Source organism: Pelophylax lessonae (assembly GCF_965119305.1).
Source record: "Pelophylax lessonae genome assembly, chromosome: 11".
In the NCBI taxonomy this organism is placed as follows: Eukaryota; Metazoa; Chordata; class Amphibia; order Anura; family Ranidae; genus Pelophylax; species Pelophylax lessonae.
The window spans coordinates 171,132,484-171,150,914 of NC_138778.1; the positions used below are offsets into that span (position 1 = coordinate 171,132,484).

Genomic DNA, 18,431 nt, shown 5'->3' on the forward strand with positions numbered 1-18,431 from the left:
ACAACCAAGTGAATTATACCTTGGTTTTTTTCAGGACAAATTGGGCATTCATTTGGTGGTAAATGGTTATGGATACTGTATCTCCTGCTTTTTTATTATTATTAAAGGAAAACTGCCTGGCCCAATTATTTGTTGTTTGTGCCCGTAGTACAGCCCAAAAACAATAGTGCACATTTTGGGGTTTTTTGTGCTACCTAAAACACATTGACACTAACTGACACTGATGCTAATTAAAAAAAATAATAATTCTGACCAAAATACTGACCCTGACCTTTGACCCTTACTTGACCCAAATGCTAACCCTGGCACTGACCTAGATCAAACCTTGATCGAGGTATTTTTTTTTTTTTTTTAATATATATATTTTATTCTCTCTGCAAGGAGAGACAAAGATACAATGTAGCTTTCCTCTCCATACACAGAGAGAAACACAGGTGACTGATCACTCTTGCAGCCAATCAGAGGCTACTGCACCGATCGTTAGTATGGTGCCTGGGACTCTTGGTGAGACCTCGGTCTCGGTGCTGGGAGTGCGCTAAGAGAAAAGTAGTAGCAGATCTCACCACATCCAAGTCGGTTGCTTCCAATACATCCACTAGTTTTTCTATTTTTGTTTCTTCTGTAAAAACAAAGTCATCATCCACCCAAAGGAAATATTTGGTGGTTACTTGAGATACGGCAAGATTCCTGCCCGCAAACCAGCCCTGGAAAAACAAGGTGCATTCATTGCTCAGAAATTTGTTCTCCAATCTTAGAGAGTTATATAGTTAGTTAGGTTGAAAAAAGACCCCAGTCCATCCAGTTCAACCTATGTGTGTGTGTGTGTGTTTATGTCAATAGTACATTGTAAACCCCTGTATGTTGTGGTCATTAGGGGGGCCCATCTAATAGTTTTTAGAAATTATCAATGCTCCCTGTTGATACCCCTGCTTGTGGAAGAGAATTCAACATCCTTACCACTCTCAATGGTTAAACCCATTCTCTTCTAATTTTAGTGAATGACCGCGTGTCTTTTTAAATTCCCTTTCAATGAAAAGCTTGTTCCCTATGCTAGGGTCACCAGTACAGTATTTGTACATTGATATTATATCCCCTCTCAAGTGTCTCTTCTCCAGAGATAATAAGTTCAATGCTTGTAGTCTTTCCTCATAGTTGAAGTCCTCCAGTCCCTTTATTAGCTTTGTTGTCGTTCTCTGGACTCTCTCCAGTTTCATCACATCCTTCCTGAGGACCGGTGCCCAGAACTGGACAGCATATTCAAGATGTGGCTGAACCAGAGTCTTGTAGTGTGTGAGAAAGAATTATCGTTTTGTCTCTGGAGTGAATCCCCTTTTTTATACATACCAGTATTCTGTTGGCTTTGCTTGCAGCAGCTTGACATTGCATGCCATTGCTGAGCTTGCCATCTACTAGAACCCCCAGGTCCTTTTCCATCCTAGATTCCTCCAGAGGTTCACCCCCTTGCGCGTAACTTGCGTTCATATTTTTGGCACCCAAATGCAATACCTTACATTTTCCAACATTAAACCATATTTGCTATGTAGTTGCCCACCCCATTATTTTGTTCAGGTCTTCTTGTAAGGTTTCCACATCCTGCGTAGAAGTTATTTCACTGCTCAGTTTAGTATTGTCCGTAAATACAGAGATTGAGCTGTTCATCCCATCCTCTACTGAATCGTTTATGAATATATTATACAGTATTGGTCCCAAGACAGATCCTTGGGGGACCCCACTTTCCACACCAGTGCATTCCAAATACTTGCCATTTAATCTATAGTCTTAACATCCCTTACAGTAAACCTTCAGAAATTAGAGACGTGCAACTAAGAACAATGCACAGGAATTGTGTACTGTCATTAGGGTTGCCACCTGTCCCAGATTCAAATGTACAGTCCGGGCTTTGAATCTTGTGTCTGGGTTTCAGTCCGCCTGAAACCCGGACACAATATTCAGACAGTAATGTGGCTCTGAACCAGAGAAGTGCGGTGAGGTCAGTGGCTGGTGAGGCACTGGCTAGTATCAGAGCCTGATACAACCCCCACATTATTTAGTGAATAAACACCCATATCACCATTTAGTGAAAAAAAAAACCCACATCACCATTTAGTGAATAAACCCCACATCGCCATTTAGTGAATAAACTCCCACAGCGTAGCCGAGCACAGTGAGATGAAAAAATTCATCCTCATCTTCAGCTAATTGGCTTAGGCTTAAAAACCCACGCGTCAGGACGCAGGCAGTCAATTAGACCCCCCACATAGGAGTTTGTCACCATTCCACAAGTGTGCGCAATTTTAAAAAATGTTAGGTATCGTTTTATTCAGCATAACATCCTCTGTCACATTATAAAAAAAATCTGACTAATTTTAGTGGGGGTTTTTTTTTTTCATGAAACAGTGTTTTTTTTTTTTTTTTTTAATGCGTTTGAAAAATTGCTGCGCAAATACTGTGTGACATAAAAAGATGCAATGACCACCATTTTATCCCCTAGGGGGTCTGCTAAAAATATATATATATAATGGGGATTCTAAGTAATTTTCTAGCAAAAGAATTATGTTTTTTACATGTAGGAGAGAAGAGTCAGAATTGGCCTGGGTGGCAAGTGGTTAATTACCTTAAGTAAGTAATATACAGTGGAACCTTGGTTTACGAGTACCTCTGTTTACGAGCGTTTTGAAAGACGAGCAACATTTTTAAAAAAAAACTGTCTTGGTATACGAGCACTGTCTTGATATACGAGCAGTTTTATACTCTAAAAGCATGCCATCCCCTCTGTAAATGCACTCTCTCACATACCATTATGTGTCCCAGCGCTTGTACACTGTATAAACATGCCGATTTATATTGTTTTAGAGTGTCCCTGCACTTACTGTATGTATATGTCTCCTCGTTTCTCTGCCTCGCTCTCACCTCGTCTCCCTGCTCTACCCGGCGGGAGGGGCCGATCACTCCTTCTGACGTCATCTGAGGAGGAGGGGAGGAGGAAGCAGAGGGCTGCAGTGTTGTGAGTGAACAGCCAGACAAGCACTAATAAAGAATAATCGGCATCTGTTATGTAGTACAGCACGAATACAGGGACACATAATGTTTAACAAAGGAGATGGCATACTTATACTGTACAGTAATGTACTACTTTATATATAACAGCATATCTTTATATTACTATAAATGCTTGTGGAACGAATCATCTGAGTTTCAATGCTTTCCTATGGGAAAACTTGCTTTGATATACGAGTGTTTTGGATTACAAGCAAGCTGCTGGAACGAATTATACTCGTAAACCAAGGTTCCACTGTACAAGTAATTATTATATATTGTTTTTAAGGTAATTTACTATAGTTTCAAAAACTGTACTCAAGCCGGTGGCTTAACGGACAAATTACTGAAGTTTGAAATTATAACTTCAAATCAGTAATTTCACATTAAATAGAAAAATAATAAATTATTATGTTATAATGTTGTAGCACAATTCCCAGCCGTTTTGCTGGATATGGGTCCCCCTGGGTTACCGCTAGTAACAACAGCACATTAAAGGAAGTTCTCCAAGTGTGAGCACTGAGACAATGACCACTCCAGTATCTTTGGGTATTTGTATTTATTTGGTAACTTGGATAGAAGAAGGGATGAGTGGGATACTCCTTGAACTGAACTATGCATAATTTGGAGGATACACTTGAAAAACGCTATTTGACGCTGACTTGACGCTGGCTCAAAGCCTATCAACACTGGCTTGACGCTGGTTAACGCTGGCCGGATGCCTGTTAATGCTGAAATGACTTGTGACTGCTTTCTGACTAAAGCAGTCCTCTTTGAGCTCCTTTAAAGAGGTTGTAAACTCGTTCAAAAAAAATGTTTTTTTTTTTACAACCTGCAAGAGAAAGACATAATGAGCTAGTATGCATCGCATACTAGCTCATTATGAAATACTTACCTTAGAACGAGCCCCCGCCGTGCCGCTCTCTTACCTGTATGACGAGCGACATGTTCAGTCGCCCGTCTTCCGGGATCGCGGCATCCGGCCATCTGATTGGCCGGAACCGCGGTGACGTCACTCCCGCGCACGCGCGCGGGAGCCGACGGTCACGGCACAGGGCTCTGAAGGAACGGCACGATCAGCCGTTCCTTCAGAGCGCATGCGCCAGTGACGTCACTGGCTGCATTAAAGGTAAATATCTCCTAAACCGTACATGTTTAGGAGATATTTACAGTACCTATAGGTAAGCCTTATCATAGGCTTACCTATAGGTACAACTTCCTGAGGAGGGTTTACTTCCATTTTAAGCACTCTTGCTGAGGTAGCTACTTGTATACTACTGCACTGCTGAACACTTCAGGGCCCACACCGGCGCCCCCTTTCTCTCAATTATCTTCAGGGCTTAGACACTGGCACCCCCTTTCTCTAAGCCTCCTCTACTGGTTAGTAGGGATGATCGAACGGTTCGGGTCGACCATCGGTTCGGCACGAACATTGGGTGTTCGAGGTTCGGCCGAATTTAGAACTTTTTGCCCAAAAAGTTTGGAATTCGGCAACCAGAACCGCCCAAAATGCAATGCTTCAGGAAATGGGCTTTAAAAGCCAGTGATTGGACCAGAACCATTAGCAAAAGCCAATTGAGGGGTCAGGAGAATGCTAGGAATGTGATTGGAGTGACTAGGGGGTCCCTAGACCAATCATTAGTGAATACGCCCCCCCAGTATATAAGATCACCCCCGCCATATTCCTAGCATTGTTATACTGGACATGGAAGAGAGTGGAAGCAGTTCTGTTAATTTTACTTTAACCACTTGCCTACTGTGCACTTAAACACCCTTCCCATCCAGGCCAATTTTCAGCTTTCAGCGCTGTCACACTTTGACTGACAATTGCGCGGTCATGCTACACTGTACCCATATGAAATTTTTATCATTTTTTTCACACAAATAGAGCTTTCTTTTGGTGGTATGTAATCACCTCTGGGTTTTTTATTTTTTACAAAAAAAAAGAATAAAGACAGAAAATTTTGAAAAAAAAAAAAAAAAGTTTTTCTTATTTTCTGCGAGTAAATTTTGAAAATAAATTTTTCTCCTTCACTGATGTGCGCTGATGAGGCGGCACTGATGGGCACTGATAGGCTGCACTGATAGGCACTGATGAGGTGGCACTTATGGGCACTAATGAGGTGGCACTTATGGGCACTGATGAGGAGGTACTAATATGCCGCACTGATGAGCATTGATAGGCGGCACTGATAGGCGGCACTGAGAGGCGGCACTGATGAGCACTGATAGGCGGCACTGATGAGCACTGATAGGCGGCACTGCTGGGCACTGAGAGGTGGCACTGCTGGGCACTGAGAGGCGGCACTGAGAGGTGGCACTGACGGGCGGCACTGATGGGCACTGATAGGCGGCACTGATGGGCACTGGCGGATGGCACTGGACACTGATGGGTGGCACTGATGAGCGGCACTGATGGGCAGCACCATCAGTGCCCACACTCAGTGCCCATAGTGCTGCCAGTCAGTGCTCATCAGTGCCTAGATGAGCAGGCACTGATGGGCACTGACAAGCAGCACTATGGGCACTGATTGTGGGCATTGATGGGGGGCACTGATGGCGGGCACTGTGGGCACTGATGGGGGGGCACTGTGTGTGTGTTTTTACCTTCAGTAATCAGGGCACTGGTGATCGGTGCCCTGATTACATTCTCCTGTGTCCCCGGCGCTGTGAGGCTCCCCCTCCTTCCTCACACTGCAGGCTCCGTGTGAGGAAGGAGCGCCGGCGATGAGAGATGATCTCATATGTTTACATATGAGATCATCGCTCATTGGACGGCCCGATCACGTGGTGAATGGCCGCTGTGATTGGCCATTCACCACGATCTGTGATCGGCCGTGTCCAAGGGACACGGCCGACACAGATTTTCCCCGCAGCGCTCTCGCGGGAGCGCGCTGGGGGCGTGTCACTGGGAGGCCGTTTAAAAACAGCCTCCCGAAAATTCGAGTCCGCGCTGCAGCCGTATATAGGCTGTAGCGCGGATGGGAAGAAGTTAAAAGTGTCATTTAGCTATTTTTAGTGTGAGGAAAGGGATATCTAGTGTAGTTAGAGTGCTCCTTTACACTTAAGTTAGCTTCAAAAATTTAGTTTCTGTAGGGAAAGTGTTAAGTGTAAGGGGACCGTAGTGTAGTGTAGGGTTAACTGGCAGTGACTGCTATGGCAGGGTGACAAAACCCTTCCATAGCAGGGTGACCGCTATAGAGAAATGATCATTTCTCTGAATTGCTTCGGCACACCCATATGGCTTCTCACCAGCCAAGCATTTTTTATGCTGCAGGGGCTGCCACTGCCAGTGCTTTTTTGAGGACATGTTTGATGTCAGACATGACATCTGAACATGTGTATAGGGGGTATATATAGACATATATGTCTGAATATATACCCCTAGACATATATAGGTGTGATAATAGCAGAAATAAATGCTTGCGCTAATGAAATAATTTACAGTAATATATTTCTGCTACTATCACACCTATATATGTCTAGGGGTATATATTCAGACATATATGTCTATATATACCCCCTATACACATGTTCAGATATTTTAACTGCCTCAAAAGAACCCAAAAAAATGCCAAAAAAAAACGCTAGCGTCAAAAAAAAATGCCCAGGTGTGTTTTTGCTGGCATTTTTTGGGGGGTTTTGGAGGCAGGCATAACATCTGAACTTGTGTATAGTGGTGTATATACACACATCCATATATTTATATACACACCTAGACATATATAGGTGTGATAGTAGCAGAAATATATGCTTGCGCTAATGAAATCATTTACAGTAATATATTTCTGCTACTATCACACCTATATATGTCTAGGTGTGTATATAAATATATGTATGTGTGTATATATACCACTATACACAAGTTCAGATGTTTTGCCTGCCTCAAAAGAACCCAAAATAATGCCAAAAAAACGCTAGCGTAAAAAAAAAAATGCCCAGGTGTGTTTTTGCTGGCATTTTTTGGGGGGTTTTGGAGGCAGGCAAAACATCTGAACTTGTGCACAGTACCACTATACACAAGTTCAGATGTTTTTCCTGACTGCAAAGAACCCAAAAAAATGCCTGCTTTGAAACCGGCAAGGTGTGGAGAGAAGCTAACCCCCTGAGCTGAAAGTTTTCTAATACATACAATCCTTTTTTTTTTTTTCTGGTTCTGGACATGCTACAGAGCTGAAACTTCACAGGTACACCTTTTAGACCCCCCAGACACAAAATCACACAAAAAAGTTCTTAAAAATTGTCATTTTTGATAAAAAAGCCAATTATTGAAAAATAAAAAATAAAAATAAAAAAAAAGAGATTTTTTGATTTTTACTTTGGATTTCAGATCTACTGTATATGTATGTGTGTATATATACCACTATACACAAGTTCAGATGTTTTGCCTGCCTCAAAAGAACCCCAAAAAATGCCAAAAAAAACGCTAGCGTCAAAAAAAAAAATGCCCAGGTGTGTTTTTGCTGGCATTTTTTGGGGGGTTTTGGAGGCAGGCAAAACATCAGAACTTGTGCACAGTACCACTATACACAAGTTCAGATGTTTTTCCTGACTGCAAAGAACCCAAAAAAATGCCTTCTATTAAACCGCCAAGGTGTTACAGCAGCGAAGCCAACCCCCTGTCTGAAAGTTTTCTAATACAAACGATCTTTATTTTATGGTTCTGGACATGCTACAGAGCTGAAACTTCACATGTACAATTTTTAGACCCCCCAGATCTGAAATCCAAAGTAAAAATCAAAAAAATCTCTTTTTTTTTATTTTTTATTTTTCAATAATTGGCTTTTTTATCAAAAATGACAATTTTTAAGAACTTTTTTGTGTGATTTTGTGTCTGGGGGGTCTAAAAGGTGTACCTGTGAAGTTTCAGCTCTGTAGCATGTCCAGAACCAGAAAAAAAGATCATATAGGTGTTAAAGGAGGGTCCCGACCCACATCCCTGTTCTTCTACTGAAAAATTATCTTTTTTTTTTTCATGGTTCTGGACATGCTACAGAGCTGAAACTTCACATGCACACCTTTTAGACCCCCCAGATACTAAATCCAAAGTAAAAATCAAAAAATCTCTCTTTTTTTTTCAATAATTGGCTTTTTTATCAAAAATGACAATTTTTAAGAACTTTTTTTTGTGTGATTAATAGTTAATGGAGCATGACCCAAAACCCTAGGCACTTTTAGGGGCATTTATTGGGTTTTAGGGCTTTAAAATTGTGTTTTTTGATTACCGAAGTTCGGGTCCCATTGATTTCAATGGGGTTCTGAAATCTGAACCGAACTTTTGGGAAATTCGGGTGTTCTGGTCGAACCGAACTTTTCAAAAGTTCGATCATCCCTACTGGTTAGCTGACTCCCGGATCCCTTTGACCTTCTGGAGTGGCCCCCTCTCCTAGGCAGGCCCCTGGGCGGTTTGAAGTACTCACAACACTGTTTTTCCTGGAAACTCCTGCCCAGCAGCTCTACTCGGGTCAGCAACACTCTGGATCCTCTTTCTGCAGCCCAGCTCAACCTCCGGTCCTCTAGGTCGACTGCCCAGGACAACTTCACTTGCTCTGACAGGAGAAGAGACAGCTGTCAGCCTCCTCCTTGGACTCTGCTTCCAAAAGACCCCCTGTCACATGCTCCCCTTATATCCGATCCTAGGGTGCATTGCGGCAAACTCCGCCTACTGAGACGGCTATAAGTCCTGGTGCGCTATTGGTCAGGATTCCTCCACTGTCCAATAAGAGCCCTCATTGGACACTAGGGGAGACTCCCCAGACTCAACAGACCACACCTGGAAATACATGACATCCTCACTAACTGAATCAGGCCCCCCTGATAAGCAGACAGGGCCACATATATGCTTTTCCTAGCACCTACCTAGGAGTGTGCTACAATATTATATAGCATAATAATATATTATTTTGCTTGATTAAAAAAGTACCTTTTCAGCAGCAGCATATTCTCCCTCCTAACTGTGTGAGAAAAACATGGGATTATGAGTAAACCTTATACCAATAAACCAATGTTTTTTCCTTGTAGTAAGGAGGGCTGGGCTGGAAGGGAGCATTTAGACACATCCCCCTTCTATGACACTGCAGTGAGAGGACAGCCTCCATTGCAACATTTTTATTGGACAGCTTGGACCAATGGTGCTTTACCGTTGGTCCAAGGGTCCAAACAAGCTTTCCATTGAGCTCAGTGCCTCTGACAAGAAATCAGAGGCACTGTGAGCTCATCCTCTCAGTCTCAGATTCTGACAGGCTGTGCAAGGACCCCCATATCGCCGGAACCATAGGAGCTAGTACCCCAAGTGGTGGGTTAGGACTTGAGGTACCTACCCCCCAAATTTGGGGTCTCTGTGACCTCTCGAAGCTCAATCGTTTTTATTTTTATTTTTTTATTATTTATGTTACTAACAGGTTAGGCACTGCCTCACCTGCATCCCCTGACTGCATATTTCTGCTCAGAACAGGGCCTAGCAGGAGAGTGAGGGGGCACTATATGCTCTGCATTTATACTTTTTTTGGAGCACCCAAAGGTGTCCAAGTTCTGTTTATAATCCTAGTGTATGCTTTAAAAAAAATTGCTGTGAGCCGCTAAAGTGTTTGGGTTTGTCTTGAAGAAAAAGTGGCAACCCTAACTGTCGTCAGGATAGGGAAGGGTTAAGTGTAGGGGATAATTTTAGTAAGGGAAAAGTGGACTTACCTGATTGGAGGCAGGCAATGGCTGGGTGGGGCCTTTAGGAAATTTAGGAGGGGTGGCTTCGGTCCTGGGAGTCCAGTGGAAGATCAACGGACAGGAGGACAGCTTCCCACCCACCCTCCTGGTTATTGTTTTTCTTCATGGCTTGTTGTGTTGTCCTAATAGATGTCATGGCAGCTGGGCGTTTTTTTGGTCTTTGCTGGCGGGGGTAAAAAACTTGAGGATAAGTGAATGGTTCGGGATACATCGCTGGTATGTGTCCCTCTGGTGAATTCCAGTTAATTTCAGTTTAACTGGAATATGGAAGTGGTTGCACTGCGGGTAGGGTGTTGTCTCCGAGCCGGTGTGTTGCAGCTGCAGGCCTATTATGAAAAAGCCTGCAGTGTACAATGGAACATATTTTGAGGTGCCTCAAAGACCAACAGGCTTAGCGACTGATCAATTTCGGTTTTAAGGAATGTTTTTTCTATCCTTTATGTTAATTAAAGTTTAAAAAATGTGTTAATAAAAGACTGATATCATGGTATGGCCATTTTCACTCCATTTGCTGTGTGGTCTCCGTTATTGGGTTAGTTACGGTGTAATGGTTGGTGGGTGAGTTTATTATGGCCTTTCAGCCAGTAGTAAGGGTCGACATCTGTTCTACAGTGATCAAGGTTAAGCAGCACTAAAAAAAAATGGGGACTCCTATCAGGAACAGGAATGTGTAACAGAGATGAGAATCCACATACATACAATCACATGACAGCACCAAACAAATGTCCAAGAGTCCATGGTAGTTTAAAGTGGACGTAAACCTTTACATACGTATACCCGGTGAAGAGAACAGTCTCAGATGATACATGGAGATGAAACAAATCTCCCTACATAAGCTTTACATGTATTTTATCTGTCTTAAGCTTTCTATATTCTTTAAAAAGTGAATATTGTGTTACAATCTGTTTCTACTGATTCAGTGGGAGGGGAGTCTAGGCATATACCGTGTGACAGCTGATTGAAGGAAAGGCACCAACCCACTCTCCACTTAGGCAGAGGAAGGAAGAAACATGCAGAGCTGTGCTGTGAATAGACCAGCACTCTGCTAATCTATCTCTATGCACCCACCCGTCACAAATTTTCAGCTGCTTTCATCTCCTGTGTCAGAGAACTTGTCAGAAGTTATCATGCTGATTGCAGAGGAACAAAGCAGCAGTAAATCACAGAACTTAGTGCTTTGGATAGAGATAGGTAAACACTACAGATATATGTGCCAAGGTCAAATTTCATGAATCGGGTTTACATACACTTTAACCACTTGACTTCCGGAAAATGTAATCCTCTTCATGACCAGATACTTTTTTGCTATTCTACACTGCGGTATTTTAACTGGCAATTGCACAGTTGTCAATCAATATATAATATAAATAAAACCAGACGGTGCTAATATACTATATCCTCTGCGCACAAATAAATAAATAAATAAATATATCTCGTTCAGAGAAATATCGCAGCTACTTCAAAGATAAAAATGTAAACAATCACTCTGAATAAAAGTCCATAAATGGAGTCATACACAAAGCAATAGCAGCGCTGATATTAAGTATCAATCAAAGCATGCAGGGAATTGCTAAAGTACACTAGTCCTTTCTCATTAAATGTCCATCTTTATATCAGTCTTTTTCACCAATTTGGGGTCACCAGTGAATTTTTATGGGGTCACCCGACATTCAATCCTCCACCGTTGTGATACAGGTACAAGATGGCAACTCACCAGACAAACTGGCCTTCCTATTCTCATAGAGAAGGCAAACAAGCATGAACTCTGTGGTCTTTACTCGATCGGCTGCAGCTGTTAGAAACACACCTCTCTCCACAGAAAACTGTGTTCCCTTTGCTCACGAGTCACTCACCAACCGGTTAAGGAAAACATAAAAGAAAGGACCGCACTAGTGTGATATTGTAAAACATCACTCCATACTTTATTAACCAATCCCCCAATAAATGCACTCACAAACGCAATCAAATAGTAAGCCTTCTAATAAATCATATAGGGAAGTCACAGGGATGCATCGGTAGGCGATGTTGGCCGGCTCACCCTCTCCACGCTGATGTTCTTAGCCTCCAGTGCCTCCGAATGTGTCACCCGAGAACTTCCGGTCGCCGCAAGGTTCACGCCCTGACGCGTTTCGTCATTTCCGACTTCTTCGAAGGGCCCTATAGTGTGGCGGGCAATCCTTAACTAGGGGGTACACTAACCGACTGACACTGACATCAATAGTGACACAAATACAGTGATCAGTGCTAATACAATACACTGTCACTGTACTAATGACACTATCTGGGAGGATCAACATCAAGGCTTGATCAAGGGGTTAAATGTGTGCCTAACACTGTTTACTGTGTATGTTATGTGATGCTTTTACTAAGGGATCCTGCTGGTTTTTTTTCCCTGCATCGCACAAGCTGACAGACGAACAGAAAGCAAAACGAATGGAAAACTCTGGAGATTTCATTACCATGTGTGACCAGGATCCATCCTTTCTGTGAACCACCGTCACACGGGATGAGACCTGGTGCTACCAGTTTGATTCGTACCTGTTCTCAATCATCGACCATACTCCCTGATTTGGCACCTGAGGACTTCTTTCTGTTTCTCCGCCTGAAGAGCATCATAAAAGGAGCACGTTCTGTGGATGTAGCGGGCCTGGCGGCATCTTAGGAATGTGTGACAAGGGTTCTGCGATCGATTCCTATAGGGGCCTTTGCTGACAGTTTGCAGAAGCTTTATGAGCATTGCCAAAAGTTGTGAAGGATTGCGATTATTTTGAAGGCCAATAAAGGTAATTTGTATCTTCTGTTTTGTTTGTTTTCTGATACCATTCACCAAACTTTTAAGACACATCTCGAATAACAAACTCGGGGTTCACTAATTTGTCACATCCCTCAGTCATAGAAATGGAATTGACTTTACCTTAGCAAATGGCATAAAGTACTGTTCTACATTTGGATCTTCAATCTTTTCAGGCTCGTCATTGTCATCTGCCACGATGACTTTTAAGCTGGGGTAATACAGACGTATGCTTTTTATCAACTGCCGTAACTTATCATAGCGCAGAAAGGTCTTCGTGGTGATTGTCACCAAGGAGCTAATATTTCCATCTACAAATAAAATATACAATATATGAGATACCTGCAAAGTCCCGTCAATACATTCTGCATATCATCATCATTTTTGGTGTGCTTTGGTTTTTCTTGATTGGGGTCAAGAAGGAGCAAGCCAATTCAGACTTTCCAGACAGATCACTGATGGCTTTTACAGGAATACATGATCAAAGGCTCTTCGACATTCTATTCTTTGGTGAATGTAGCTTAAAGTGGAGTTCCACCCAAAAGTGGAACTTCTGCTCAACTGCTTCCTCCCCCCCCCCCCCGGTACCACATTGGCAACTTTCAGGGGGGAGGGGGGAACGGGTACCTGTTTTTGACACGTACCCTTCCCCACTTCCGGGAGACAGCCCTGTGACGCTGTCCCTCGGACGTTTCGTCCCCTTTCTCCTTCCTCCGCCACCGAGCTAATGAGAATGCACAGCGCACTTCGCGCATGCACAGTAGGTAACCAGCTGTAAAGCTGAAAGTCTTCATTGCCAGTTTCCCTTAGAGTGAATGGCTGTGGCAGCACTCGGCAGCCGATCCAAAAATTGGCTGCTGGGTGCTGACATTGCGGGCTCCCTGGACAGGTAAATATCTATATATTTAAAGTCAGCAGCTACAGTATTTGTAGCTGCTGACTTTTCATTTTTTCCCATAGCTGCAACACTGCTTTAAGTACGTTGAGATGAGTATGAACCTAAGTGTCACTCAGCCTAGACACAAAGCAAGCAGTTCCTATGATTCTTAGTTGTTGCTTTTTCTTTTCGTACATCACGGGACACAGAGCCATAAATAATAACATATGGGTTACATAACCACCTTTAGGTGAAGGACACTGGCAACCAATCAGAAAGGATGCCCCCCTATATAACCCCTCCCACACAGGAAGTACCTCAGTGTCTAAAGGTGATGGTCACTGTGGAGAGTCTCTCCACATTTCTCTTCAAGGAAGAAAGAAGATTTGCTACATACCCCAAGATCACTGAATTTAAGGGGTTAGCTATCAAATCCATCTAAAACAGTCAATGGACTAAAAAGATGGTACCTGAGCCTCGGGAAGCAGATATAAGGTTTTGCCTGTAATCAGTGGCGTAGCGTGGGGGGTGCAGGGGGGGCCGGCCGCACTGGGCGCAACATCTGCGGGGGCGCATCCGCAGTGTCACTCTGTCTGTCTGACTCTGACATACATAGTTCACACACTGTCTGCCCTATGGCTAAAAATGGCGGATCGGGGCGGGGCTGGACTGTGCCTCACCTGTCCATTGGTGTAGGGTGGGGTGGCGTTGCAAGCCAAGCCCCGCCTATACCGCCTCTCCTCACTGCTCAGTCAGTTTAGCAGCGAGTGAGTCAGCAGCCTGGCGCTGTCACAGAGTGGGTTTTTTTTTAATCACCTGATTAGAGCCAGAGGCTCTAGTAGGCTTTAAAAAAGGGTGGACCCGGGGAGCAGAGCAGTGCGCCCCGAGCCCACCCATTGTGTGACAATAACAAATGAAAATTCGCTATTGTCTCACGAATCCTCCTCCTGGCCAATCAGGAAACGGGCCCGAGACCCGCTTCCTGATTGGCTGAAAGGGGAACGCATGCCATTGGTTGAGGAGGAGGCGGGAGGACTCAAAGAGACGCGGGGAACTGAGGAGAAGCCGCCGCTGCAGGTAAGTCTCTCTGCATTGAAACTGGGCACGATGATCTCTCTGCATTGAAAGGGGGCACGCTGGTCATTCTGCATTGAAAGGGAGCACGCTGGTCATTCTGCATTGAAAGGGGGCACGCTGGTCATTCTGCATTGCAAGGGGGCACGCTGGTCATTCTGCATTGAAAGGGGGCACGCTGGTCATTCTGCATTGAACGGGGGCACGCTGGTCTCTCTGCATTGAAAGGGGGAATGCTGGTCATTCTGCATTGAAAGGGGGCACACTGGTCTCTCTGCAATGAAAGGGGACATGCTGGTCATTCTGCATTGAAAGGGGGCACGCTGGTCTCTCTGCAATGAAAGGGGGCACACTGGTCATTCTGCATTGAAAGGGGGCACGCTGGTCATTCTGTATTGAAAGGGGGCACGCTGGTCTCTCTGCAATGAAAGGGGGCATGCTGGCCATTCTCCATTGAATGGGGGAACGCTGATCTCTCTGCATTGAATGGGGGCACGCTGGTCATTCTGCATTGAAAGGGGGCACGCTGGTCATTCTGCATTGAAAGGGGGCACGCTGGTCTCTCTGCATTGAAATGGGGCACGCTGGTCACTCTGCATTGAAAGGGGGCACGCTGGTCTCTCAGCATTGAATGGGGGTACACTGGTCTCTCCACATTGAATGGGGGCACACTGGTCTCTCTGCATTGAATGGGGGCACGCTGGTTATTCTGCATTGAAAGGGGGCACGCTGGTCATTCTGCATTGAACGGGGGCACGCTGGTCTCTCTGCATTGAAAGGGGGCATGCTGGTCATTCTGCATTGAAAGGGGGCACACTGGTCTCTCTGCAATGAAAGGGGACATGCTGGTCATTCTGCATTGAAAGGGGGCACACTGGTCTCTCTGCAATGAAAGGGGACATGCTGGTCATTCTGCATTGAAAGGGGGCACGCTGGTCTCTCTGCAATGAAAGGGGGCACACTGGTCATTCTGCATTGAAAGGGGGCACGCTGGTCATTCTGTATTGAAAGGGGGCACACTGGTCTCTCTGCAATGAAAGGGGGCATGCTGGCCATTCTCCATTGAATGGGGGAACGCTGATCTCTCTGCATTGAATGGGGGCACGGCACGCTGGTCTCTCTGCATTGAAAGGGGGTATGTTGGTCATTCTGCATTGAAAGGGGGCACGGCCCGCTGGTCACTCTGCATTGAAAGGGGGCACACTGGTCATTCTGCATTGAAAGGGGGCACGCTGGTCATTCTGTATTGAAAGGGGGCACGCTGGTCTCTCTGCAATGAAAGGGGGCATGCTGGCCATTCTCCATTGAATGGGGGAACGCTGATCTCTCTGCATTGAATGGGGGCACGGCACGCTGGTCTCTCTGCATTGAAAGGGGGTATGTTGGTCATTCTGCATTGAAAGGGGGCACGGCCCGCTGGTCACTCTGCATTGAAAGGGGGCACGCTGGTCATTCTGCATTGAAAGGGGGCACGGCTCACTGGTCACTCTGCATTGAAAGGGGGCACGCTGGTCATTCAAACTTGTATTTAGATGCATTTTACTTTAATTACATCAGTATTTTCATAACAAACAATACATGTGCTTAGGGGGTAAGGGTTTCTTTAACTAATCTAGTGGAAGAGACTCGAGTGCTAAAATCCCGCGGTTTAGGGGGCGCAAATTACTTGCCTTGTCCCGGATGCCGACAACCCACGCTACGCCACTGCCTGTAATGCTGTCCTTTTTAGGTGCTGGACCCTGGGGTCCAGACCCTTGGAATACAAAGCCACAAAGGCGCTCCATGCAGGGTGCTCTACATGTCCAAGGCTGTGGCCCGTCTAAAACAAGGGATTGTCTCTCTGCATTGAAAGGGGGCACGATGATCTCTCTGCATTGAAAGGTGCATGCTGGTCATTCTGCATTGAAAGGGGGCACGCTGGTCATTCTGCATTGAAAGGGGGCACGCTGGTCATTCTGCATTGAACGGGGGCACGCTGGTCTCTCTGCATTGAAAGGGGGCATGCTGGTCATTCTGCATTGAAAGGGGGCACACTGGTCTCTCTGCAATGAAAGGGGACATGTTGGTCATTCTGCATTGAAAGGGGGCACGCTGGTCTCTCTGCAATGAAAGGGGGCACACTGGTCATTCTGCATTGAAAGGGGGCACGCTGGTCATTCTGTATTGAAAGGGGGCATGCTGGTCTCTCTGCAATGAAAGGGGGCATGCTGGCCATTCTCCATTGAATGGGGGAACGCTGATCTCTCTGCATTGAATGGGGGCACGCTGGTCATTCTGCATTGAAAGGGGGCACGCTGGTCATTCTGCATTGAAAGGGGGCACGCTGGTCTCTCTGCATTGAAAGGGGGCACGCTGGTCATTCTGCAGTGAAAGGGGGCACACTGGTCATTCTGCATTGAAAGGGGGCACGCTGGTCTCTCTGCATTGAAAGGGGGCACGCTGGTCACTCTGCATTGAATGGGGGCACGCTGGTCATTCTGCATTGAAAGGGGGCACGCTGGTCATTCTGCATTGAACGGGGGGAAGCTGGTCTCTCAGCATTGAATGGGGGCACACTGGTCTCTCCGCATTGAATGGGGGCACACTGGTCTCTCTGCATTGAATGGGGGCACGCTGGTCATTCTGCATTGAAAGGGGGCACACTGGTCATTCTGCATTGAACGGGGGCACGCTGGTCTCTCTGCATTGAAAGGGGGCATGCTGGTCATTCTGCATTGAAAGGGGGCACACTGGTCTCTCTGCAATGAAAGGGGACATGTTGGTCATTCTGCATTGAAAGGGGGCACGCTGGTCTCTCTGCAATGAAAGGGGGCACACTGGTCATTCTGCATTGAAAGGGGGCACGCTGGTCATTCTGTATTGAAAGGGGGCACGCTGGTCTCTCTGCAATGAAAGGGGGCATGCTGGCCATTCTCCATTGAATGGGGGAACGCTGATCTCTCTGCATTGAATGGGGGCACGCTGGTCATTCTGCATTGAAAGGGGTCACGCTGGTCATTCTGCATTGAAAGGGGGCACGCTGGTCTCTCTGCATTGAAAGGGGGCACGCTGGTTATTCTGCAGTTAAAGGGGGCACACTGGTCATTCAGCATTGAAAGGGGGCACGCTGGTCTCTCTGCATTGAAAGGGGGCACGCTGGTCACTCTGCATTGAACGGGGGCACGCTGGTCTCTCTGCATTGAAAGGGGGCATGCTGGTCATTCTGCATTGAAAGGGGGCACGCTGGTCTCTCTGCAATGAAAGGGGACATGCTGGTCATTCTGCATTGAAAGGGGGCACGCTGGTCTCTCTGCAATGAAAGGGGGCATGCTGGCCATTCTCCATTGAATGGGGGAACGCTGATCTCTCTGCATTGAATGGGGGCACGCTGGTCATTCTGCATTGAAAGGGGGCACGCTGGTCATTCTGCATTGAAAGGGGGCACGCTGGTCTCTCTGCATTGAAAGGGGGCACGCTGGTTATTCTGCAGTGAAAGGGGGCACACTGGTCATTCTGCATTGAAAGGGGGCACGCTGGTCTCTCTGCATTGAAAGGGGGCACGCTGGTCACTCTGCATTGAAAGGGGGCACGCTGGTCTCTCAGCATTGAATGGGGGCACACTGGTCTCTCCGCATTGAATGGGGGCACACTGGTCTCTCTGCATTGAATGGGGGCACGCTGGTCATTCTGCATTGAAAGGGGGCACACTGGTCATTCTGCATTGAAAGGGGGCACGGCCCGCTGGTCACTCTGCATTGAAAGGGGGCACGCTGGTCATTCTGCATTGAAAGGGGGCACGGCCCACTGGTCACTCTGCATTGAAAGGGGGCACGCTGGTCATTCAAACTTGTATTTAGATGCATTTTACTTTAATTACATCAGTATTTTCATAACAAACAATACATGTGCTTAGGGGGTAAGGGTTTCTTTAACTAATCTAGTGGAAGAGACTCG

The 18,431-nt window shown here is 45.7% G+C and overlaps 1 protein-coding gene across 1 annotated transcript in view; it reads right to left on the minus strand.

Annotated features, from left to right (window-relative positions):
- Positions 1-18,431, minus strand: part of LOC309566677 (beta-1,4 N-acetylgalactosaminyltransferase 2-like) — a gene marked incomplete at both ends in the record, with an annotated part of 345,172 nt that overhangs the window by 48,681 nt on the left and 278,060 nt on the right. The window contains 2 exons of the mRNA XM_082271932.1: positions 564-704; positions 12,671-12,858. Coding sequence (XP_082128058.1) covers positions 564-704; positions 12,671-12,858 — 329 coding nt within the window. The remainder of the gene's footprint in view (positions 1-563; positions 705-12,670; positions 12,859-18,431) is intronic.